General features: G+C 46.5%; 1 protein-coding gene across 2 annotated transcripts in view; it reads left to right on the forward strand.

The window, feature by feature from the left end:
• The first annotated feature begins 5,081 nt into the window (after positions 1-5,081).
• The window catches only part of LOC140201664 (myelin-associated glycoprotein-like), a 38,816-nt gene continuing 17,636 nt past the window's right edge, over positions 5,082-26,261 (forward strand). For both annotated transcript variants that reach the window (XR_011886924.1, XM_072266126.1), the window contains exons 1-5: positions 5,082-5,164; positions 7,957-8,036; positions 13,338-13,703; positions 14,757-15,050; positions 24,052-24,333. Coding sequence is in view for 1 of the 2 variants with exons in the window: in XM_072266126.1 (XP_072122227.1) it covers positions 7,982-8,036; positions 13,338-13,703; positions 14,757-15,050; positions 24,052-24,333 (997 nt within the window). In the remaining variant the exon portion in view is untranslated. The remainder of the gene's footprint in view (positions 5,165-7,956; positions 8,037-13,337; positions 13,704-14,756; positions 15,051-24,051; positions 24,334-26,261) is intronic.

Raw genomic sequence — 26,261 nt, forward strand, 5'->3', positions numbered from 1 at the left:
TTCTATTTTAACCTCATCAGTCCACAGGACTTGTTTCCAAAATGCATCAGGCTTGTTTAGATCTTCCTTTTCAAACTTCTTATGCTGAATTTTGTGGTGAGGACACAGGAAAGGTTTTCTTCTGATGACTCTTCCATGAACGTCATATTTGTGCAGGTGTCGCTGCACAGCAGAACAGTGCACCACCACTCCAGAGTCTGCTAAAGATTCCTGAAGGTCTTTTGCAGTCAAACGGGGGTTTTGATTTACCTTTCTAGAAATCCTACAAGCAGTTCTCTCCGAAAGTTTTCTTGGTCTTCCAGACCTCAACTTGACCTCCACCATTCCTGTTAACTGCCATTTCTTAATTACATCATAAACTGCAGAAATGGCTACCTGAAAACGTTTTGCTAGCTTCTTATAGCCTTCTCCTGCTTTGTGGGCATCATTTATTTTAATTTTCAGAGTGCTAAGCAGCTGCTTAGAGGAGCCCGTGGATGCTGATTGTTGGGACAAGGTTTGAGGAGTCAGGGTATTTATAAAGCTTTGAAATTTGCATCACCTGGCCTTTCCTAACGATGATTGTGAACAAGCCATAGCTCTAACAAGCTAATTAAGGTCTGAGACCTTGGTAAAAGTTATCTGAGAGCTCAAATCTCTTGGAGTGCCCAAACTTTTGCACAGTTCTCCTTTCCTTCTTTTCCCACTCTAAAATTATACAAAACAAAAATAATACACTAATCTTGTCTGAAATGTTGAAAAGAATGTTTCATCTTTAGCTTTTTTGACTTCTGGAGATCAGTTCATCTTCTACTCACTTAACTATTCACAGTAACAGAAATTTTGACCAGGGGTGCCCAAACTTTTGCATGCCACTGCATATATTGCAGTATATAGAAGGCAGCATGACCTTGACTAGATTTACAACAGCCTTTGTACACCACAGTTCCTGTACCAACTATTCTTTCCCTGTCTCATTGGAACGTACCTATGCAGAAGCCAATGCAAATATCCACTGAACATTTGCCACATTTCTTCCATACGATTCCCTGGGAATTTATGCTTCCAAGTTCCTGTCTGATAGCCTCATATTTCCCCTTAGTCCAATTAAACCTTTCCCTAACTTGTCTCTTCCTATCCCTCTCCCATGCTATGATAAAGGAGATAGAATTGTGATCACTATCTCTAAAATGCTCTCCCACTGGCAGACCTGATACCTGACTAGGGTCATTTCCCAACACCAGATCAAGCACAGCCTCTCCTCTTGTCAGCTTATCTACATATTGCGTCAAGAAACCTTCCTGAATACGCCTTACAAACTCCACCCCATCTAAACCCCTCAGGCTAGGGAGATGCCAATCAATATTTGGGAAATTAAAATCTCCCACCACAACAACCCTGTAATTATTACATCTTTCCAGATCTATCTGCCTATCTGCTCCTCAATGGCCCAGTTACTATTGGGTGGTCTATAAAAAACACCCAGTAAAGTTGTTGACCCCTTCCTATTCCTAACTTCCACCCACAGAGACTCCAGAGACAACCCTTCCATGACTTCCTCCTTTTCTGCAGCCGCGACACTATCTCTGATCAACAGTGCCATGCCCCCACCTCTTTTGCCTTCCTCCCTGTCTCTTCTGAAACATCTAAAGCCTGGCACTTGAAGTAGCCATTCCTGCTCCTGCACCATCCAAGTCTCTGTAATGGCCACAACCTCATAGCTCCGAGTGCTGATCCACACTCTAAGCTCATCCACTTTATTCATAATACTCCTCGCGTTAAAATAGACATATCTCAAACCATCGGTCTGAGTTCATCCCTTCTCTATCACCAGTTGTATCACTCTCTATCAACTCCAGTGCCGCAAACTTGCCGATGCAGCACCCTGGAAGCACCCGACCACAGCCAACTCTGAGTCTGTCCAAAAACTTCGAGCCTCTGACCAGCCCTCCAACACCGAACACCAAGCACCATCTCTGCCGAGCGCTTTGACTCCGGCCCCGGCCACCAAGCAACAGGGATTTGGGGCCTTCCCCTGCAGAGATTCTGCATCTCGCAGCGGCAGCGAAACAGGCATTTCAGAAGTTTCACCAGATGTTCCTCCGTGCTTCTCACGTCCAGCTCCATCAAATCAGGATTGTGCATGGCATCCTACTTGACAGATAACAAATATTCATTCTGGAGTGGCCGCTGCATGCTGCGTTACGTCGCCATCTTCTTTTCTTCTGAGGGGGCATCTCATTGAAACCTTTCGAACTTTGAAAGGCCTAGGCAAAGTAGCTGTGGAAAGGATGTTTCCCATGGCGAGGTAGTGTAGGACAAGAGGGCACAGCACCAGGATAGAAGGAAGTCCATTTAAAACAGAGATATGGAGAAATTTCTTTAGCCAGATGGTGGTGAATTAGTAGACTTTGTTACCACAGGCAAATGGAGTGTCTGATGTCAAGCTGGTGTTATAGATTTCATTTTGGCATTTAACACCAGCATACCCCAGGAAACAGAGGGGCAATTTTTTTTACTGGGTCTTAACACCTTCCTCTGTAACTGGATCCTGGATTTCTTAACAGAAAGGCCACAGTCAGTCCGTGTAGACAGCAATGTCTCTAATCCCATTACACTGAGCACGGGTACTCTCCAGGTCTGTGTGTCCAGTTGGCTGCAATTCATACTCCTGACACTTGACTCAAACCGAGTCATCTAGTTTGCAGATCACACAACAGTGGTTGGCCTCACCAACAGCGATGATGAGTCATAGTACAGAGAGGTTTCTGAGCTCCCTGCTGAATCACATTCAAAGTGTCAATGGCAAATCTGACTGTGCCTTATAATATTTAATTTATGAAATTTACTTTGTTTATTTATGTTCAATTAATCTATAGATTTTAATCTTTGTTATTGTGCATGTATGTTATGTGTACTATTGTGCTTTACACCTTGGTCCAGAGAAATGTTGTATCATTTGGCAGTATACATCTATATAATTAAATGACAATAAACTTGACTTGACTTGATGGGAGAGGGGAGAGGTGAGAGTGTCTGGGGTGTGTGCGGTTTTTGACAATGCTGGCTGCTTTACTGAGGCAGCAGGAAGTGTAGGCAGAGGCCATGGAGGGGAGGCTTGTTTCTGTCCTGTGCAGTTTCTTGCGGTCACAGACAGAGCAGTTACTGTACCGAGCCGTGATGGATCCAGTCAACATGCTTTCTATGATTCGAATAGAGACTGAATTTCATGCTGAAACTGAACCCAAAGCTGTGAAGGTGAAAATTATTGCTTGTCCCTGTGGACGTGTAAACAGTGGTTTGTTGTATGAGTGTGCTGGAGGGTGTGCAGTTATCCACTGAGGATAGTTCAGCCTTGTGTCCAGTTCTTTGCATTTTTTTCACTTTTCCACCCTCATCAGTTAGAGACCCTCAGAATCGTTCTCCAGTCAACCCGCAGAACTGACCTCCCTGAATCTGGAATAATTTCAGTTTATCTCTATCAGACACACCGACCTTTTCCCCAAAATGTGACAACCAGACGAAACACTAGACCAGGGGTTCCCAACCTGGGGTCTGCCGACACTTCATTAAGGGCAGGGGTCCATGGCATAAAAAAAGGTTTGAAACACCTGTACTAGGCTTTTCAGAATGCTTCATTGTGATATAAGTCCATAAGACAGAGAAGCAGAAATAGACCATTCGGCCCATTGAGTCTGATCTGCCATTCCATCGTGGCTGATTTATTATCTCTCTCAAACCCCATTCTCCTGCCTTCTTCCCATCACCACTGACACCCTGACTAATCCAGGTCCTATCCACCTCTGCTTTAAATATATCCTATGATGTGGACCCCACAGCAGCCTGGGGCAATGAATTGCACAAATTCACCACCCTCTGGTTAAAGTGATCTCTCGTTTTTGCCTCAAATCAAAATGTTTCTCTAACTACTCCTTTGCCCTGCCTTACCCCTGTGATGAACTCAGCACATTTTCCCCAAGTCTTTCTCCTTTTTAGTACGGCTTGCAGAATTGCATTCTCCTTTCTTTCTTCCTCCCTGTATTTGAAAACTTACGCCTGTCCCTTCTCTGTTACCTCCCCATACTATATTTATCTCCTTGAAGTCTCGCACAATCCTCCTCTCGCTCCACCCCTTCTCCAAGTTCGCTTCATCTGTCAGCTTGGAAACTGTCCAGAGAAAAATATCCAGTCATTAATATACATTCATAAAGGGAATCCACTTCAAAAGTGCAAAGCTGAAATAAATTTATTATCAAAGTATATATGTGTCACCATACACAACCCAGAGAATGAATTTTACAATAACTCCAAGAAGAACAGTAGAATCAATGAAAGACCGCACCCAAAAGGACGGACAATCAACCGATGTGCAAAGAGAACAAACTGTGCCAATACAACTGAGAAAAGAAACAATAAATATCGAGAACATAAGATGAAAAGTCCTTGAAAATGAGTCTATAGTTTGTGGGAACAGTTCAGTGATCTGATCTACTCTGTACTTCTATTCATTCTGAAGGATAACATTTTCAGATTTAATTCTTTCCTGTTACTCTACAAACTCTCAGTCCAGTCTGTTTACAATTCCATATCTCTTTCGGACATTGGACACATTTGGCCCATTGAGTCTAAATCTGACAATTTATAAGGTGATCCCAACACCCACAATCTATTCGTAAATTCCTGTCAGTTCCTCTCAGGCTGTACTGAATAGTTGTACAGTCAGAACGGTTTAAAATGGCCAATTAACCTATCTGGGCTGCACCTTCAATCCTGACGTGGCCTCGCATCACCTGCCTTTTCCAAATTATCTGCTGGATGCTCCTCATCATCCCTATTTATTGATAAAGAGACTCTGAAATTTGGACAAGATAACTGATCCAGAGGGTGTGGGGTTACAGAGAGAGGGCGGGGTGTGTGGTGAGAGTGGGGTTACAGAGAGAGGGAGGGTTCTGCCTGAGAGACCTCTCCCACAGAGCAGCAGTCCCTAGGCTAAGCTAAAATAATGTCACTGTTGGATTGAATGTGTTAATCATTTGTGAATACTTCCTCTTTTTGTTTCCCTTTCCTGATTTAAGTATTCTCTTCAACAATTTTATCCACACAGTGCAGCTGCTGCAGGAGAGGGCAGTGACCCCTGATGTGTCTGTCTGATTAACTCCGGAGACGAGCAGTGGACTGATCCTGGGTATGTAATTCCATGCTTGAAGCCAACTCTGGCAAGAACTGGTGATGTGAGACTTTGAACAGAGTCCGATCATTGGAGGACTTTTTTGGGGTTCTACGTCCTGTTTATTGGTGGACTTGGTTGTGGTTCTCAATTCCCAGCTTTATCCAGGACAGCAATGGACTCTCCAGCCCTCCACACTCCTGCTGTCTCGTCAGCCCTTTTGCCCGCTTTAGGTCTGTATCCTTCTGTTCCTGCCCATTCTCGTGCCTGTTCCAATGCCTCTTAAACATACTGAATGTATCTGCCTGGAGCACCGCGCAAATTCATTCAAAACTAAACTGGCAGAATTTCCTCTCAGACTCCCTTTGAAACCAACTCCTTGGCAACTTGCCCTGCATCCTCTTGTTGCTGACACATCACCCATGACAAAAATACATTCTCATGATCAACCCTCTCTGTGCCTCTCCTAGCATTCTATTCCTATCAGGTCACCCCTTGTCATCCTTCACTCCAGAGACAGAGAGAGAAATGGGTGTGTATGAGTGTGAGTGTGTGTGTGAGAGAGAGAGAGAAATGGGTGTGTATGAGTGTAAGTGTGTGTGTGAGAGAGAGAGAGAAATGGGTGTGTTTGAGTGTGAGTGTGTGTGTGAGAGAGAGAGAGAGAGAGAGGTGTGTGTGTGTGTGTGAGAGTGAGAGTGAGAGTGAGAGTGAGAGGGGGAGAGATGGGGGGGAGAGAGGGGGGGAGAGAGGGGGTTAGAGGGTAACAGAGTTGCTGAGTTAGAGAAAAAAAAAAGGATCTTCTGCAATTCAGGAGGAGGCATTCTGGTATATCTCCATTGAGTTCTCTCCAGCACAATAACTTCCTCTGGAAAGTGCAATGACCGTAACTGCACACAGTTCTCCAAGTGCAGTCTCACCAGTTGCTTGTAAGATTGCAACATATCATCTCAAATCTGATATTGTGCGCACTGACCCATGAAGGGAAGTATACCGTATGCCTCTTTCACCATCCCATCCACCTACATTACTACTACCAGACAACAATGGTCTCAGTCGCTGCTCATAAGCACAAGCAATTCTGCAGATGTGTTAAATTTTGAGTGACACGTAGAATTTCCCGAAGGACATCAATGAGTCAGACATTCTGTGTGATTTGCTGAGATCCTCAAGCATTTTTAAAAGTTCTCCACTCACGAACTTTCCTTGGTGCCCTACCATTTAGTGTAGACATTGACTTTCCAAAATGCATCACTTGGTAGGGTTAATTTAAGACCATAAGATATTGGAGCAGAAGTAAACCAATTAACCTGCCAATCAGTGTGTCTTTGGATACATGAGGAGGCCACACAGAATGTACAAACTTCTTACAGAGAGCAGTGGGAATTGAAACCTGGTCACTGGTACTGTAAAGTATTGTGTGAACCACTATGTCACCGAACCTCAGGGGACTGGGCCTCACATCAGACAAGCCACCGCAGTGTCAGTGTCCAAAGAGTGTTACACTGTCAAGCGATGGTAGAGCCAAACAGCACAGGAACAGGCCCTTCAGCCCATCCAATGCATGCCAACTGAGCCAGTCCCATTTGCTAGCATCTTCCCCATATCCTTTTAACACTTTCTGATCGATGTAGCTGTCTAACTGCATTTTAAATGTAATTGTACTGCCCCATGAACTTTCTCTGGTAGCTTGTTCCATGCACAGAGCACCCACTGAGTTGCTTCCCTCTCAGCTGAAACAAGAGCATTCTGGTTCTTAGTTCAGTAGTCCTGGTAAAAGACTGGGTTTATTCATCCTATCTCGGCCGCTCATGATATTATGTACCTCCAGAAGACACTCCACCTTCTCCTTGGCTCCAGAGAATAAATCCCAAAATACACAACCACTCTGCATAACTCAGTCACTCAAGTCTGCTCAACATCCTCTGAAATCTACCCTGCACTCTCTCCCTGTAATGAGCTTGTACTTCAAAAGAGCAGTGAGGGGAAACAGGGAACATTATTTGAGAGATGAAAATAAGGAAGTGATGCACTTTTAGAGGGATGATACTGAGGGAGTGTCATATTGTCAGAGGGACAGTACTGAGAGGGTATCACCCTGTCAGAGGGACAGTGCTGAGGCAGTATCACACTATTAGAGGGACAGAACTGATCGAGTGTCACATTATCAAAGGGACCGTACAATGAATGCTGTTGAAATGATAATAGAATACCTCAGTGTCAGTTCTGCAATCTTCTCAATTAAAGCTTGGACCAAGATCCTTAGTTGAGTATGCAATCTTTCCCCTCATGGTTGGTAATCATTAATAACCGCCTCTTTCAGGGAAAATCATCCCAGCTGGTCCAGTATCTCCTTATAACTCAGACCCTCTAATCCTGGTGACATCCTTGTGAATCTTTACCATATTCTCTTCAGCTTAATGACATCTTTCCTGTAGTTGGGTGACCAGATCAGCAGAAAATGCTCCAACTGCGATCTACCAATGCCTTGAACAGTTTTAAAATAACATTCTAACTTTTTTTCTCACTGTCCTGACCAATGTGGTCCAATGTGCCAAATGCCTCCTTCACCACTTTGTGTCAGTTTCCAGTTCCCTTCTGATTCACTGGGGCCCAGTTCCTCTTTCACGTGTTCTCATTTTCAAAGCTCCCTTTAAAATGCCCAGTACAACATTAAAAAGGAATGAATTAGAAGTGTGTGGGATTACTAATGAGAATAGCATGGCACAATCTGGGAATCTTCTTGTCTCTCACACTGATGTTGGAACCATGGAAGTTTGCTGGAGTTTCATTGTAACTACTTTCTTTTTCAGTCTAAGGGTGGAAAACTGACAGAATATGCTGGATCTGAGAACAATCGGAAAGGTGTACTTCCTCCTGCCTCTTCTTCAAGGTAAATCAGCGGCAGCTGGGGCAGCAAATCCCTGATTTTCCTCTAGTCCGGCCGGTGTGTCACTAACCAGGGTACTCAGGGCTGGGCTGTGTGTCCGGCTGGTTAGCTGACAGAGCCAGAGTTGTACGACACAAACAGGCCCTTCAGCCCAAATTGTTCCTGCTGACCAAGATTCCCATCTAAATTATTCACAAACACAAGAGATTCTGCTGATGCTGGAAATCTTGAGAAACACACACAAAATGATAGGGAACTCAACAGGTCATCAAGCATCTCTGGAGGAAAATATACTTCTTGGGCTGAGACCCTTCACCTTGACATTTGGCCAGCTCTGCTCTATATTCTTCTAAACATCTTCTCTCCATGTTCCCGTCCATATGTTTGCTAATCTACCTGCCTCAACAACTTCCACTGTCACCCTGTTCCTCAGAGAGTGGACATGGAGAGGACATTTCCTATAGTGGCAGAATCTAGGACCAGAGAGCACAATCTCTGAACAGAACAATCCCTTCAGAACAGAGAAGAGGAGGAAATTCTTTAGCCAGAGTGTGGTGAATCTGTAGAATTAATTGCCACAGACAGCTGTGGAGGCAAATTCATGAGGTGTATTTAAAGCAGAGGTTGATAGGTTTCTGATTAGCAAGGACGTCAAAAGCTACAAGGAGTGGGCTGGAGATTGAGGTTGAGAAGGATAATAAGTCAGTCATGAGAGAATGGTGGAGCATCTCGATGGGCTGAATAGCCTAATTCTTCTTCTGTGTTTTATGGTCTTCTACACTGTTCACGTTCTAGGAAAAGAAATTGTTCCTTGTGACCCTATTCAATCTCCACCACCCACGCACCCCCCCCCACTCCACCCATCACTTTAAACCTGTGCTTCTGTGGTGTTGATTTCCCACCTCTGGGAAAAAGACTGAACTTTTACCCTATGTCGGTTATGATTTTATACACCTCAATATGATCACCCTGTATGATACACTCCAGTAAAGAATGTCCCAACCAGTTTAACCTCTCTCCATAAATCACTCTCTCATCAGGTTAGTGGAAGCTGTTTTAACAAGATTAGCCGGTGGGAATTGGATCATTCAGGGATGGAACGTGTGGGGCACTGAGGTGAGAGCCCGACTGATTGGTGAACAGCTTCACTGGCTCGATAAGAATAGTCAGTGACAACTCAACAGTGTTGGTTCACAGTCTTGCTGACGGTGGAAATGTATGAAATCACTGGTGTTGGGCAGTCTCAGAACTCGGCTGACTAGGTTCTCGACATCACACATCAGCAATTAGCGGCCATAGTTCAAAGTACACGGAATATGTACTGTACAATCTTGAGATATGATGCAGAGCAGCGAGCTGAACCTTGTCTCCAGCTCCGACACCCTGACCTTTTCAATGTGTCCCGGTATTTAAATTGCCCAACTTTGGGTTGTTCCTCGGGCTCGGGCACAGGCCCCACTGTTTCCATTCTGCTGTACCTCCACTCGCATCGCCTCTGTTCTACCTCATCGAATTGCCTCCAAGTCGCTCCAGCAATCGCCGAACACCGGTTCACTCCCCGTTCTTAGGACCAGGTCCAGATGTCTCAATTCAACCCGTTCAGGCACGCCACACCTGTCCTGTACCTCCCAGACTTCACACGGCAAAAATACCAGGCCATACAGGCAGTTCAAAAGATCAACTGCGAAAGGGAAGTTACAGGCGTGATTAATACCGTAATTCATAGCTTTGTTAGCTTAGCTATCGGCAAGTCATCGCTTTGCTTCACCTATCCCTTTTAAGCCAGTAGGGCAAGATACCACTGTGAGAGGGGCAGTGCTGAGGGAGGGTCACACTGAGAGACAGGTGGTACTGAGGGACGGTCACACTGAGAGACAGGTAGCACTGAGGGATGGGTGGTACTGAGGGAGGGTCACACTGAGAGACAGGTGGTACTGAGGGATGGGTGGCACTGAGGGAGGGTCACGCTGAGGGATGGGTGGTACTGAGGGAGGGTCACGCTAAGGGACGCGTGGTACTGAGGGAGGGTCACAATGAGGGACGCGTGGTACTGAGGGAGGGTCACAATGAGGGACGCGTGGTACTGAGGGAGGGTCACAATGAGGGACGCGAGGTACTGAGGGACGGTCACACTGCCGGATGGGTGGAACTGAGGGAGGGTCACACTTTATGAACTCTCCTTCCTAAAGTTGGAAAATTGTGGAACAAACTGATAGAACAGGTTCAGAACAACCAGAAGGTTTTTGGAGAACAGAGTCTTATCTTGGATGCGGACTGGAGCAGGTTCTCTTCCCGGAAGGATTCCGTTTGTGTAGTTTTTGGTCCGTGTGTCGAACACTGAGTCATTTCTGCAGCTGATGGCTTGCGAATGCTTGTTTCTTAAACTTTGTTGGCAGTGGGGATGGATTTATTCCGTTTTGTCACAGAGAAAAATCCCTCCCGTCAGGGCGACTGAGTGAAGAGAACTTTAGACTTTGGTTTTCGCAGTGACACGGACAGCACTGAAGTTTTTCTCCCAACACAAGGACATCCCTGCCTGTCCACAGATAACTCCTATTTTCCCTCCCCTCTCCGACCTGTTGTTTTCGAAAGACCGTTTGCTGGTGTTCCCCTGGTTGTATAGCTGTGTATTATCCCAGCAGGAGCATAATCATCTTGGCGTGCTGCAGCTGTAAGATGTCGGCATCCAAGTCCATAAGACCACAAGTCTTTGGAGCAGAATTAGGCCATTCAGACCATCAAGTCTGCCCTGCTATTCCATCATGGCTGATCGCAGATCCCAAACAACTCCATACACCTGCCTTCTCGCCATAACCTTTGATGCCCTGACCAATCAGTTGTATGCAGAGGCTGTGCTTTCTGGAGTTGCAGGCAGCGAAAAGTTACCCTTTCAAATTATTGACTTTGAAAGCGTTATGCAATGTACTGTACTAACCTCAATCAGTAAGAATGGCACTTTAAAAGCCATGCCTAAGACTGTTGGTTGTCGTGATAATTGAACAGGAAGATCATATTCTATCTTCGGTCTGGGAGAGACATGTTCCTGGCCATGAGTAGGCTTTCAATGACGGTCAGTGGAACCTGCGCTGGCCCTTGTGAAGTTGGTTATTCTTCCGGACGCCCACCCCCAATGTAACTGGTATGGCCCTCATCCCCAGCTGTGCTCTCTTGGTGCGGTCAAATACAACCCCAATACGATACATGTCACCTTTTCTCATTCTAGTGCCGCCTGCTTATGCATTTGGAATGGGATGGGGATGCAGATGGGTGCTTTCAGGTGCAATTTGAGGGGCATTATTATACTGCCACGACGACATGCCTGTGGAGACTTTGGGCACACTCGAAGACCGCTAACTTCACTTCGGAGGCACAGGACAGCACTGCTGAGTGTTCCCGAGCTGCCCCTACTCCTGCTGTTCCCCCTCCAGTCGCTCCTCCTCCATCCCACTACCCGTGGTGTTGAAATTTGGGGATGCAGGCGATGCGGATGACGGTGGGCGTGAGGTCAGGTGACTGATAGGAAGGCAAAGAAAAATAACAACAATCTGGAGGCCTCTCCCCAGAGAAGGGGCAGGAGGTTACCCCTGAACCCGACCTGAAAGGCCCTATGGTGTCTGAGATTCAGCAAAGGCCTGGGGAGGTCGGGGTACGGAAAGTGATGCCTAAGTCTGAGGCCGCCTCCAAAATGGAGGTCAACATGCCGCAGTGCCCCTGTTCTCTGAAAATATGGAGAGATGTGTCTCTGTGTCTACAATCCAGGGGAAGGATTTACCTCCGGTTAAGGCCGTATGCTCAGCGTCTGTCTCCCCAGAGCTGTAGGATAGCCCTGTCATACAAGGGCCCTCTGGATGGACGGTTTTTCTTCAGCATGCAAAGTGCAGGCGGGTGAGCGGCGCCATTTTAGAGGGGGTGCGTGAGGAGGCAGAATTGCCTTCGGTTGAGACTGTGTGCCCAGAGCACCCATCCTCTGAGGAGGAGGAAATCCCTGGAGAATAGGGATCGCCTGTGAGTGGAGAGTCACCAGTGGGGTTAGTCTCTCAAACTGTTGCCTCAATCAAGGCCGTGCCCTGCTGAGAGAGCCCGGTCCCGGTGGATGAGGGGAACCGGAGTAGCCCTGGATCACTATCCCGCGCAGTTATTCAGAAGGAGGGTGTCTCAACGGGTGAGGAGGGAGGGAACTCTGCTGATGCTGCTTCTGGGGAGGGTGACAAGTGCGTAGAGGTGAACATGTCCCGGATGGCTCGTGACCTCTGATCAAATTCCAGGAGGAGCAGTGGGCTGTTTGCTCCGAGATCGGATTATACGGCACTGGGTGGTGACGGTGAGTGGGAGACCCACCCTGTCCCGCCTCAGGACTTGGCTATGGGGGGTGGGGTGGGGGATTTTGAATCCAGGAGTGGTGGGGCTTCCTCTGTCACTGATCCAGCCTGATGAGAGCTGTGAGAACACGGCATGGTGTGGATTGTGGGGATGTCTGCCGATGGACATTGCCTTCCTGAGGTAGCGACTATTGTAGAGACTTCCGATGGCCAGGAGGGATGCACCTGTGATGTATTTTGCTAAATTCACTACTCTTGGTAGCTTCTGATGTTCCAGCAGATTCAAATCACCGTAGTGTTATATACTGTGATGGTGCATGCTAACGGGGCTGCAGTATGAGCAGGACATTGCTGTGGGATTGATGCATTGTTGAATGGGCCAGGTTGTGAGAAAGTTGCACTGTTAGTGTGGGAACTGTCAGCAAGGACCCCTGTTCCAGTCTGTCTGTCACCAGTATCTGTGATATTCGATCACAGGCACGGTGGCAACCTTGTACCTGTGGGAGTCCGACAGGGATCACTTAGATAATAATGATCTACATTCATTCCTAGATCCATAAGATCTGATGGATCCAATGTAGTAGATTGATGGAAGGAGCAGAGACAGTGACATGTTGTAGAGCAAGCAGGAAGTGATTCTCAGTAGAGGAGAGGAAACCAGTTTTGGCCACTCCACTTCTTCTTGCATGTCAGTCGACACCCCATCGTTGATTCTTCCTGACAGTGCTGGACCAACTTCATCGGTCCTGAGGCCAACGAGCTAACAGAAAATGAACCTGCTCCACACCACTCCCCCCACCGACTACAGGTCCCCGCCATGACTACCACATCCCCTCCATCTGTGATGAGACCTGGGGGGTTTCTTTGTGTCTCCCACACTCGGTACACACTATGTCCACAGTGCAGGAGTGATACAGGGGATGGATATCAAGTCTGGTGTGTTCACAAGCCGTCCATTACCAAACATTGTTAATTCTCTCCTCAGCCGCAGTGTCGAATGAGTGGTCAGCTGACACACCGTCAAACGTGACAGCACAGAGAGGCTTGTGTGCCCGGATTCCATGCCACTACCGTTATCCATCAAGTGTTGTTAAGACGTCATGGACTGGTATCTGGTATAACAGTGACAAAGCAAACTCCAAACGTATAGCCTTTCACTCCAGCGATCACAGTCAGGAGATACAGAAGTTTCATTCTCGGACCCGTCTGTCTGGAGACTTGAAAGACGGTGACTGTTCCCTGGTTATCAACAACATCAATCGGAAAGATGAAGGGTGGTACTTATTCAGGATTGAATTTGGGGGAAGGTATAAGTTCAACTATCTCCCTGCTACATGGCTCCGTGTCACTGGTAGGTGTTCTGTGTGGTCATTCAACAGCAGACATTCAGCAGTCAGTGGGGAATAATATAAACTTGTACTGGGTCCATATTCACATCGTCACAACTCCCAATTTTCAGGAAACTTCCAAATCATTACCAATGCAGCCTTTGTACTTCCAGCTTATTGACTGTTCCTAATCATATTGAAGTAGCACTGACATGGACATGAGAAGTTCTCAGAGTTACATTCAGTTTCTTGGTGAATTTGGCCTCTCTGCATGTGGCAGTGTTCAGCATCCACTGGCCCTCCACTCCTTCTTCATCTTCATCCCAACCATCCGCACCTTCCTTTCCATCATCCTTTCTCTTCTATCCACCATCCAGGCCATGCCCTGATCTCACTACTAACATTGGGCTGGTGGTACAGAAGCCTTGCATCCCACACCACCTAGTTCAGGAACAGTTATTCCCCTTCAAACACCAGTCTCCTGAAATGGTGTGGGTAACCACAAGCACCCCTACTCTGAACTGATCCCATGCCCTACAGACTCACTTTCAAGGACTCTTCACATCTCACAGTGACAGTAGTTATTTTTGAATCTGCAATTTGTCTTTTTGTTGTCAGCCTATGTCTGCTTATGTGTAGATTTTTATAAACTCTATTTGATTTATTTTTTCCTGTAAATGCCTGCAAGAAAATGAATCTCAAGGTAGTAGAGTATATCATAGCAACTTGCATATGTACTTTGCTAACGAATTTAATTTGAACTTTTTGAACTCATCCCCACCACGACTCAGTCCACTTGGCCCATATCTCACTGTCTGGGGAAGGACGGACCCCACTGGATGTATCAGTGACTGTGTGATATTGTGGCTGTCAGTGGAGGACTCTGTTTCCCGTTTCCCCTCTCAACAGCTTTCAGAACAGTAACGACCACCACACTGTTCAACTTTCCCTCACACTGTACCCTCATTGTTCTGGGATTATCCTGTAAACATCCTTTCTCTTGTCGGACTGGGATTTCTATCTGAACTGATGCATTTGGTGATATTGAACTAAAAGGATCTATTTCTCTGTGTTAGATTTCACAGATAAACCCACGATATTCGCTGCTGAACTTGTTGAAGGAAAGTCTGTGAACATAAGCTGCATCTTCAACACCACGTGTGATGGAACTTCAGCCACCTTAACCTGGCTCAGCCCCACTGATGTAGCACCATCAGTCTCAAGCAGCGTAACTCGGTGGCACGACACTCTGACATACACTTCTGTCCTGACCATGACCCCAGCGCTCAAACACCACGGGCAGGGTCTCACCTGCAGAGTCAGATACCCACCTGTTTCATCGGAGCAGACCCTCACACTAACTGTGCAGTGTAAGTATGGGGATCAGTTATCATTCAGGCACAGCAATACTCCGCAGAGTACACAGAAATATTCTGAACATTTCAGTTTGATTACTAAATTATATATTTAGTGACAGATGTTGCCCTGAATATCCATGAGAAGAACACAAGACCGAAGAGCAGAATTAGGCCATTTGGTCCATCAAATCTGCTCTGCCATTCAGTCATGGCTGATCCATTTTTCCCCTCCTCAACCCCACTCCCTGGCCTCTTTCCCATAACCTTTGATGCCATGGCCAATCAAGAACCTGTCAATCTCTGCCTTAAATACACCCAGTGACCTGACTTCCACAGTTACCTGTGGGAACAAATTCCAGAAACTCACCAACCTCTGGCTAAAGAAATGTCTTTGCCTCTTTGATTTAAATAGAACCCCTCTGCCCTGAGGCTGTGTCCTCTTGTCCTAGACTCTCCCACCATGGGAAACATCCTTTCCACATCTACTCTGTCTAAGGCTTTCAACATTCAAAAGATTTCAATGAGATCCCCCCTCATCCTTCTGAATTCCAGCAAGCAGAGGCCCAGAGCCATCAAATAGTCCTCATATGATAACCCTTTCATTCCCAGAATCATCCTTGTGAACCTCATCTGAACCCTCTCCAATGCCAGCACACCTTTTATCAGATAAGGAGCCCAAAACTGTTCACAATGCTCAAGGTGAGGCCTCACCAGTGCCTCTTAAAGCCTCGGCGTCACAACCCGGCTCTTATATTCCAGACCTCTTGAAATGAATGCTAACTGTGCGTTTGCCTGCCTCACCATCGACTCAACCTGCAAGTTAACCCTTAGGGTGTTCTGCACAAGGACATCTCACACTTTTGGAATTTCTCCCCATTTAGAAAATAGTCTGCATGTTTATTTTTTCTACCAAAAGGCATGCCCATGCACTTTGCAACATTGTATTTCATGTGTCACTTTCTTGCCCACTCTTCTGATCTACAGTCCTGTAGCCTTCCTGTTTCCACAACACTACCTGCCCCTCCAACAATATTCATATCACCTGGAGACTTGGCAACAAAGCCATCGTCTAAATCACCTAGGCAACAAAAATAAGTGGTCCCAACACTGACCCCTGCAGAACACCACAAGTCACTGCCAGGCAGACAGATCCTTTTATTCCCACTCACTGCCTCCTACTAATCAGCCAATGCTCTAACCATGAGTTAACTTAATCAGCAGCGTCATGTGTGGCATCTTGTCAAATTCCTTCTGAAAATCCAAAAGTACAACATCCAGTGTTTGCCCTTTATCTATCCTACTTGTCATCTCCTCAAACAATTCCAACAGGTTTGTCAGGTAAGATATTCCCTTAAAGAAACCATGCTGACTTTATCGTATCTTGTCCTCTGTCACCAAGTACTCCATAACCTTGTCCTTTAACAATTGACTCCAACATCTTCCCAACCACTGAGGTCAGGCTAACTGCTCTATAATTTCCTTACAGCTGCCTCTCTCATTTGCAATTTTCCAGTCCTCTGGAACCATCCCTTGATTCTGGCATGATCCCAGAAGACTGGAAAATTGCAAATGTCATTCCACTCTTTAAGGCAGGAAGGCAAAAGACAGGAAATTATCAGCCAGTTAGCCTAACCTCGGTGGTTGGGAAAGTGTTGGAGTCCATTATTAAGAATGAGGCTTCGAGGTACTTGGAGCCTAATGATTAAGTCAAAGTCAGCATGGTTTCTGTAAAGGGAAATCTTGCCTGACAAATCTGTTAGAGTTCTTCGAGGAAGAAACAAGCAGGGTGGCCAAAGCAGAGGCAGTGGATGTAATTTACTTGGATTTTCAGAAGGCGGTTGATATGGTGCCACGCATGGGACTGCTTAACAAGATAAATGGCATTACAGGAAAGATATTGACACAGAGAGCAGAATGGCTGTCAGGCAGGTGGCAGTGAGTGGGAATAAAAGGGGCCTTTTCTGCTTGGCTGCCGGTGACTGGTGGTGTTCCAGGGTCAGTATTGTGACCGCTGCTTTGCACATTGTTTGTCCATGATTTAGATCATGGAATTGATGGACCTGTGGATGATACAAAGATAGGTGGGGATAGTTAGCGCTGAGGAAGCAACGAGATTGCAGCAGGACTTTTGGAAGAATGGGCAAAAAAGTGGCAGATTGAAAACGGGATTGGGAAATGTATGATAATGCATTTTGGTAAAAGGTTCAATAGTGTGGACTATCATCTCAATGGGGAGGTTCAAACATCAGAGGTGTAGAGAGACTTAGGAGCCCTCGGGCAAGACTCCAAGAAGGTTAATTTACAGGTTGAGTCTGTGGTAAAGAAGTCAAATGCAATGTTGGCATTTATTTCAAGGGCAATAAAATATAAAAACAAGGAGATAATGCTTAGCCTTCTTAAGACACTAGTTAGGCCAAATGTTAAAATGATTAGATAGTGTGGATGATCATAGGAGAGGATGATTCCTATGGTGGGGGTATCCAGAACCAGAAGGCACAGCCTCAAAATTGAGGGAAGGCCCTTGAGAAGAGAGGCAGCAGGAATGTTTTTTAGACAGGAAGTAGTAAATCTGGGAATGCTCTGCCACAGGCTGTGGTGGAGGCTAGGTTTGTGCACATATTTAAGGTGGAAGTTGATTGTTTCCTGACCAAGCAGGCATCAAAGGATGCCAAGTAAAGAGAAGGCAGGCATATGGAGGTGAGTGGGTGATAGAATGGTGGAGCAGACTCAATGGGGTGAATGGCTTAATTCTCCTCCTATGTCTTATGGTCTTATGCCAAAGCGCAAAGATTCTTGAAAGATCATAACTAATGCCTCCACAATCTCTACTGCTACCTCTTTCAGAACCCTAGGGTGCAGTTCATCTGGTCTGGGTGACTTGTATACCTTTCGGTCCTCAAGCTTTTAGAGCACCTTCTCCCTTGTAATAGTAACTGCATTCACTTCTCCTCCCTCACAGCCATCAACACCTGCCAGACTGCTCGTGTCTTCCACAGTGAAGGCTGATGCAAAATACTTATTTAGCTCATCTGCCATCTCCTTCTCCTGTTATTATTTCTCCAGCCTCATTTTCTAATGGTCTTATATCGATTCTTAACTCTATTTTTCTTTTTATATACTTCACAATTCTTTTTCTATCCCTTTGATATTGTTTGCTAGCTTGCTCTCATATTTCCCCTCATAATGGTTCTTTTAGTTTCTCTTTGTAACTTTTTTTTTATATAAGCTTCCCAATCCCATATGTTCCTGCTAATTTTTGCTTTTTTGTATGCTCTCTCTTTCGCTTTTACATTAGCTTTGACTTCCTTTGTCAGCCATGATTGTACTATTTTCCCATTTGAGTATTTCTTTGATTTTGGAATACACCTATCCTGCATCTTCCTCAATTTTCCCAGAAACTCAAGCCATTGTTGCTCTGCTGTCATGCGTGCCAGCATCTCCTTCCTATCTATTTTGGCCAACTCCTCTCTCATACCATTGCAATTTCCTTTACTGAAATACTGCTCTGTAAGACTTTGCTTTCTCCCTATCAAATTTCAAGTTGAGCTCAACCAAATTATGATCACTCCATCCTAAGGGTTCCTTTACCATCAGCTTCCAAATCACCTCATTTTCATAACACCCAATCCAGTATAATCCAGCTAATCTCCGAGTACGCTCAATGACAAACTGCTTTAAAAAGCCATCTTGTAGGCATTCAACACATTCACTATCTTGGGATCTATTATGAACCTGATTTTCCCAACCTACCCACTTGTTAAAATCTCCCAGGTCTATCATAATGTTTCCTTTTTGACACACCATTTCTATTTCCCATTGTAATCGGTAGTCCACATCCCAGTTACTGTTTGGAGGCCTGAATGCAACTGCCAACAGGGTCCTTTTACCCTTTCAATTTGTTTACTCAACCCCCAAGAATTCTCCATCTTCTGATCTGATGTCACATCTTTCTAATGATTTGATGTCATACTTTACCAGAAGAGTCACACCATCCCCTCCACCTACCTTCCTATCCCACCAATACAATATGTAACCTTGGACATTCAGCTCCCAACTACAACCATCCTTCAGGCTGATTCACTGATGGACACACCATCATACCTGACAATCTGTAAAAGTGCAAACAGATCATCCATCTTATTTTTTATACTCCATGCATTGAGATATCTCACTTTGAGTACTGTATTGGTTACTTTTTTTGACTCTGCATCCCTAATTCACTGATACTCACCCTGCTGGCTGCAATTTTGTCTTTCTTGGCAGTCTGACTGCATGCTATCTTTGCTTTTTTGCCATCCATCCTATCCTGACTCCCTTCACTCTGGTTCCCATCCCCCTGACAAATTAGCTTAAACCCTCTCCAACAGTTATAACAAACCTGCCTGCAAGAATATTAGTCTCCCTCAGATTCCTCTTCTACAGGTCATACCTCCCCCAAACCAACGATCCAAGAACCTGAAACCCTGCCCCCTGCATCAACTTCTCAACCATGCATCTATCTGCCAAATCATCCTGTTTTAACTCTCACCGGCATGTGGCACAGGTCCATTCCAGAAATTACTACCCTGGATGTCCAGATTCTCAGCTTTTTGCCTCACTCTCTAAATTCTGTCTTCAAGACCTCTTTGTTTTTCCTTCCTATGTCATTGGTACCAATATTTATCAAGACATCTAGCTGCTCTCCCTCCTCCAAAATGCTCTGGATACAAACCGAGATGCCCCTGACCCTGGAACCTGGGAGGCAACAAACCATCCAGGTGTCCTGTTCACATCCACAGAATCTCCTGTCTGTTCCCCTGACTACTGATGCCCCAATCACTACCGCTCCCTTCTTCTCCCTCTTTCCCTTCTGCACCATGGACCCATGCTCAGTGCCAGTAAACCAGCAGGCTGTAAAGAAAGCTAATGGCATGCTGGCCTTCATAACAAGAGGAATTGAGTACAAGAGCAAAGAGGTCCTTCTGCAGCTGTACAGGGCCCTGGTGAGACCACACCTGGAGTACTCTGTGTAGTTTTGGTCTCCAAATTTGAGGGAGGACATTCTTGCTATTAAGGGAGTGCAGCGTAGGTTCACAAGGTTAATTCCTGGGATGGCAGGACTGTCATGTGTCAAAAGATTGGAGCGACTGGGCTTGTATACTCTGGAATTTAGAAGGCTGAGAGGGGATCTTATTGAAACGTATAAGATTATTACGGGATTGAACACGCTGGAGGCAGGAAGCATGTCCCCGCATGTTCCCACAGAGGCCACTGTTTAAGAATAAAGGGTAGGCCATTTACAATGGAGTTGAGGAAGAACTTTTTCACCTAGAGAGTGGTGGATGTATAGAATGCTCTGCCCCAGAAGGCTGTGGAGGCCAAGTCTCTGGATGTTTTCAAGAAAGAGATGGATAGAGCTCTTAAAGATAATGGAATCAAAGGTTATGGGGATAAGGCAGGAACTGGATACTGATTGTGGATGATCAGCCATGATCACAGTGAATGGCGGTGCTGGCTCAAAGGGCCAAATGGCCTACTCCTGCACCTGTTATCTGTTGTCTATGGGTCTCCATGGCATTCCTCTGGAAGGTCATCCCCCACGACAGTATTCAAAACGGTATACTTATTATTGGGAGGAATGGCCACAGGGACGCTCTGCACATGTCTTTCCACATGTCCATGTCTCCTGACAGTCACTGAACTACCCTCCTCCTGCAACCTAGGGGTGACCAGTTCCCTGCAACTCTAATTGATAATCTCCTCACTCTCCTGGACAAACCAAAGCCCATCGCCAGCTGTTCCTCCAGGTCCCTAACATGGTCTTCGTGGAACCGCAGCTGGACGGACTTCATGCAGATGCAGTTCCCTGGGAAGCTCTGGGTCTCTCATAACTTCAACATCCAGCATGAAGAACATACAATGGCCATTTAATCTACATTAAGTGCACCTGACACAGCAAAAAAAAAGAGAAACTTAACAAAAACTTACCCAGAGCCAAAGCCTCTTCCGAGCTGTAGCCTCCTTTAGCCAAAGCCTGTCACTCGCACTCTCACCACTGGTCCACATTCAACAATGGTCGCTCTGCTTGTCCCTTCTGTACTTTTATTTACTCCTCCCTGCGCTGCTCGTCTCACTGACTGGGAGGCCGGGATGACACAGAACGCCCGCGAAGGCTTCCTTTTAAACAAGCATCTCCGATCTGCCATAAACCTCCTCACTGTTCGCTGCTCCCGCCGCGGACTGGGCCGCCGGCATGACCGATGCTGAGGGCCGCTGGGCTCTAAACCTACCGGGCCATCTGAAATAATCTCAGTAGCGGCCGTCAGCATCGTCCTCCAGATACTGCAGCTTTACCAAAGCATCATCCTTCACCTGCCGACCTTGGGGCAGGGCTTGTTCCCCGCCAGCACCCAGAGATACGACGCCATTCACCAGCCCGGCGGGCGCATGCTCAGGAGATGCCGCCGCGGCAGCGGGCTCTTGTACGGTCGGACTATCCTCCAGCTCTGGGGAGACATACTCTGAGCATCCGGCTTTAACTGAAGAGTAAATCCATCCCTTCGTGTGACCCATGGTCTCCTTCAGATCACAGACGTGCAGACCTCTATTTCGGATGTGTCTGCAGCCACCGGCACCAGGCTTTCCCGGCCTTTACTGGAACTCAGAGGCCTTGGGGCCTTTCGGGTCCGGTTTAACAGAAACTGTCCGCCTCTTCGCAGGGGTAGAAGCCTCGGGATGTTTCTTGTTTTTCCTTGCCTTCCTAGCATCCTAGGTTTATGCTTTCGTGATGGAGTTAGCAGTTTGGCCGTTATGAAAATGCCCAAACTATTTGCATTGCATGCGGCTGGTAGCCATGGAATCGTATAACATTACCCCTGAAAGCAGCCCTCGACATCCCCACCCTGCTCCAGCTGTATGAGCAGACGACGAGGAAAGGAGAACAGGTGGTTAAATCCCCGCGGAGGTGCCCTGTAGCGCAATGGAGTTATTGTATATTTAACCGCACTTCACTCAGAGTTCTGGCGGGGAGGAGGGCCACATCAGCGATAGTGGACGTCTGAAAATATAACCATCTGCAGAGGGACCAACATTGGTTCCACCGTAATGGAAACCGTCCCCGCCTGTAACTCCCTACTCAGGACAAGAAACAAAGACCGCAGATAGAAAATGGTCTTCCCGTTCACTTTCTGAGATGCAACAACACATTCACGACCCTCAGTTGTCTTAGCCATGGTTTTTAAAACGTCATTCCTACTGACTGAAGTTGGTACAGTACAATACAGCATTTTTCGAGCCATTAATCTGAAAGGGTGACCCACTTCGCGAGATGTAACCCCAGAGCTCGCAGTCTCCGCATATGACTCCGATGCCGACATCTTGGAGCTGCACGACTCCACGACGGTCACAGCTCAGTCCAAAATTCGATAGCGCCGCTGGCATTAAACACAGCGAGACCCCAGCAAATAATCTTTCAAAAAGTAACAGTTCAGAGAGGAAAGGGAAATGGGAGTTATCCGTGGATAGACTGGGATATCGGTCTGGTTGGAAAACCTTAGCGCCATCCGTGCTGCTGCAAAGACAAAGGTGTCTCCCAGGTCAGTCCGCTCTTCCTCCGGCCGCTCTGAAGTCTTCCCAATCGCCCAGGGCTCGGCAAGCTAAACGAGAGGGGTTTCCGCTGTTTCAAAAGGGAATTAATCCGTTCCCGCTCTGGACAAAGTTAAAGACGCGAACTTTGGCAATCCGTCAGCTGCAACCACTGCTCAGCGCACGAGAAACACAGACCGAAAACTTCAAAAACCGAGTCCTCGCATAAAAGAAACCGCTCTAGTCCACTGTCAATATGACACCCACACTCTCAAAACCTTCTGGAGGTCTCGAAACCCGTTCTTTTAGGACTTTGCCGCTGTTCAACTTTAGGAGACAGATCTCTAACAGTGTGACCCTCCTCAGTATTGCCGCTGCTCCAGTGTGGCTCTTCCTCAGTATCGCCCCTCCCACAGTGTGACTCTTCCTCAGTATCGCCCCTCCATAGTGTGATTTTTCCTCAATGTGTCTCTTCCTCAGTATCACTCCTCCCACCATGTAATTCCGCCTCAGTATCGTCCTTCCCACAGTGTGACTCTTCCTCAGTATTTCACCTCCTGCAGTGTGACTTTTCCCCAGTATCGCCCCTCTCACAGTGTCAGCCTCCATCAGTACTGTCCCTCCCACAGTGTGACCCTATGTCAGTATCACCCCCCCCCCCGACAATACGGCACTCCCTCGGTGTGACAATGATCCACTGATGATGCTCAGCACTGTATCCTTTCCCACATCGCTCCCTCAGCATTGTCTCTCCGATACCGCACTGTTCCTCGTTTTTGCACTTCAAACTGGACAACACTTTCATCGTGATCAGTGTAGGGCTGTCCTTGGTTGTGAGCTTGTGATCAGGAATTTGGACCATTGACCATATGACCTTGGAGCAGAATTAGGCCACTTGGTGAATTGACTTTTCCAGGCAAATTCCATCATGGCTGACTTGTTATCCCTCTCAACCCCATTCTCTGGTCTCCTCCATAATATTTGACACCCTAAGCAAGAACCTGTTAACCTCCGTTTTAAATATACCCAATGGCTTGTCCTCCACAGCCGACTGTGGCAATGACTTACACAGAGTCACCACCCTCTGGCTAAAGAATTGGCTCCTCATCTGCTTTCTATATGGACGTCCCTCTATTCTGAAGCTGTACCCTCTGGTCCTCGACCTGCACGCTACAGGAAACATTATCTCCACGTCCTCCCGGTATACGCTTTCAATATTCACTAAGTTTCAATGAGATTCCCCCTCATTCTTATAAGCTCCAGTGAGTATCGGCCCAGAGCCATCAAATGCTCCTTATACACGCAAGTCCACAAAGACCTGTCTCCAACTCACTCCGTGATCTCTTGTTGTGCAGTCGTGTCCCAACAGGGCCCGCTCACTTCTAAAACTGATTTATGATCTTTTATTGTCTCGAAACTGTTGCACTGTTAACCATCTGTTTGTCTTTAGACGCCCCACAGAATCTCTCAATCACTTCTACCAACAGCGTGAACAATTCCTGGGTGAATATGAGGGAAGGGATTCCTACATCGATCCTCTGCTCCGTCCAGAGCTTCCCAGCATCAGACCTCAGGTGGAAACATCTCGGGGTCACACTGAACAGAACTCGTTCCAGCAACAAGCTGTGGCTGGTGTTTCCTCAGGTGACACCCCAGCAGGCCGGAGACTATCGGTGTGTGGCAAAGAATAAACACGGGACTGCGGAGGGGGCAGTGACCGTCACTGTGGAATGTGAGTGGATGGACATCGCCCAACAGTTCTCTCTAAATTTATTTATCTATTTATTGAGATATGGCGCTGAAAGACTGTCCAGACCTTCGAGCCACACCGCCACGCAATCCTATAGTTTAATCCTAACCTAATCACGGGACAGTTTACACTAGCTCCACACGTGTGTGATCACACAAGGAAATGTGATGCATACACACACGTGGTTAACTGCAAAAGCCCACATTGATAGAACACGTGCAAGTACACACTCAGTTTACAGATGTGCCTCCAAGATGCAGACACGTTATCAGACACAGATTTACCCTCACAGTTCCCCCTCACCCTCTCTCTTTGTTCTCAGTTTCTTTCACTCTTCCTGCATTAACCATTTCCCCCTCGACCCTCAATTATTGCCTACACATCATTCCATCCCCTCCTCCAGCACACTCCCTTACTCCCCTCTCTCTCACTCCTCCCTCTAGCTCATTCCGTCAGTGAGTCCACAGATCTACAAGGCACACAAACACGTGATGACACACACAGCAACATGTGACCATTTACTCACTTGTCTCAAACACACATGTGCGAGGGAGAGATATATATTAGTTTGTTTATTATCACGGGCCATCACGGGGTATCAATGCCGCGAAAACGATCTTCTCGCAGCAACAGCAGAGTTTCAATATAGACACGATGAATGTGAATTAACATACATTTCATCAACAAAATAAATAAAACAAAGTGGGTGGGTTCAGGAACGTATGGCCGTGGAAATAAATTGGTGTCAGACCTCGCACAGGTGTTAATAAGGCACACAAACATGGATTTACATTTCAATGTAAGCATGCCCTCACGTGGTTGAAACATACATATTCGTAGACATGAACACACAAACACAGTCACACACTATTACCTGGAGAAAGAGAGAGAGCGAGAATGAGAGAGAATCATATAGAACTCATTCAGGCACACACACACACACCTATACCTTGGCCCTTACTGTGGGACAGATTGATCCCACCTGTATTGCCTGCTCTCACTCTGTCTGATCTTCTAAGCTCAGTTTGATTTTCATGGATATCATGTGCCACAAACACCAGCCATGGGACCCTGGTGATGCTGCTCTGCCCTCTCCAGAAACCTTCAGCACTTTCCCATGTTACCCATCACTCCCCACTTCACCTAACACAGGGGGTGAGCAAGGCTGACCAACAGGAAGAATGAATTGACACTGATATCCCACAAACCCAACCTTCCTCACCCCACCCAGATCTCCAGTGTCCCACATCTACCACGAAATGGCCAAGGTTATGACGAGCCATCGTTTGAAGCTTCCGACAGAATGAAGAAGTTGTAGGGATGAGGAACGTTCCTTCTTGTTGTCCATGAGCCCAGCTTCACGGCTCATGGGTCCTTTTAATTTGCCAGTTCCTAAAGTTAAAATGTCCCAAGTTGCTGTTGTTGTGAATAGAGAATAAGGTTGCCAAAAGATTGGGTGGGAGACAGATCAGGTGCAGATTGGGGCAGAGATGTGCCAGATGGGGATGAATTGAGGCACGTGTGCAGTGTTGCAGTTTGGAAGATCATGTCTAACATGACGAGAACAGTTAATGGCAGGACCCTTAACAATGTTGATGATCAGAAGAATCTGCAGATGTGAGTTCATAGCTCCAAAAAAGTTTGATGGGGTGGGGAAGAAGGTGTAAGGCATGTTTGCCTTTATGAGTTCCAGAGTTGTGAAGTTACATTAGAGCTGAATAAAGTTTTGATTAGACCCCATGTGAAGAATTACATTCAGTTCTGTTCACCACATTATTGGAAGGGTGGAGAGGGTGAAGAAAAGGATGCCATCTGGATGACAGAGCATGAGCAATAAGGAAAGGTTGGACATAAGAACTGTTTTCTCCAGAGACTGAGTGGAGAACTCAGGGCAAAAATAGACGGTTAGT

The sequence above is a fragment of the Mobula birostris genome, chromosome 8, assembly GCF_030028105.1.
Source record: "Mobula birostris isolate sMobBir1 chromosome 8, sMobBir1.hap1, whole genome shotgun sequence".
In the NCBI taxonomy this organism is placed as follows: Eukaryota; Metazoa; Chordata; class Chondrichthyes; order Myliobatiformes; family Myliobatidae; genus Mobula; species Mobula birostris.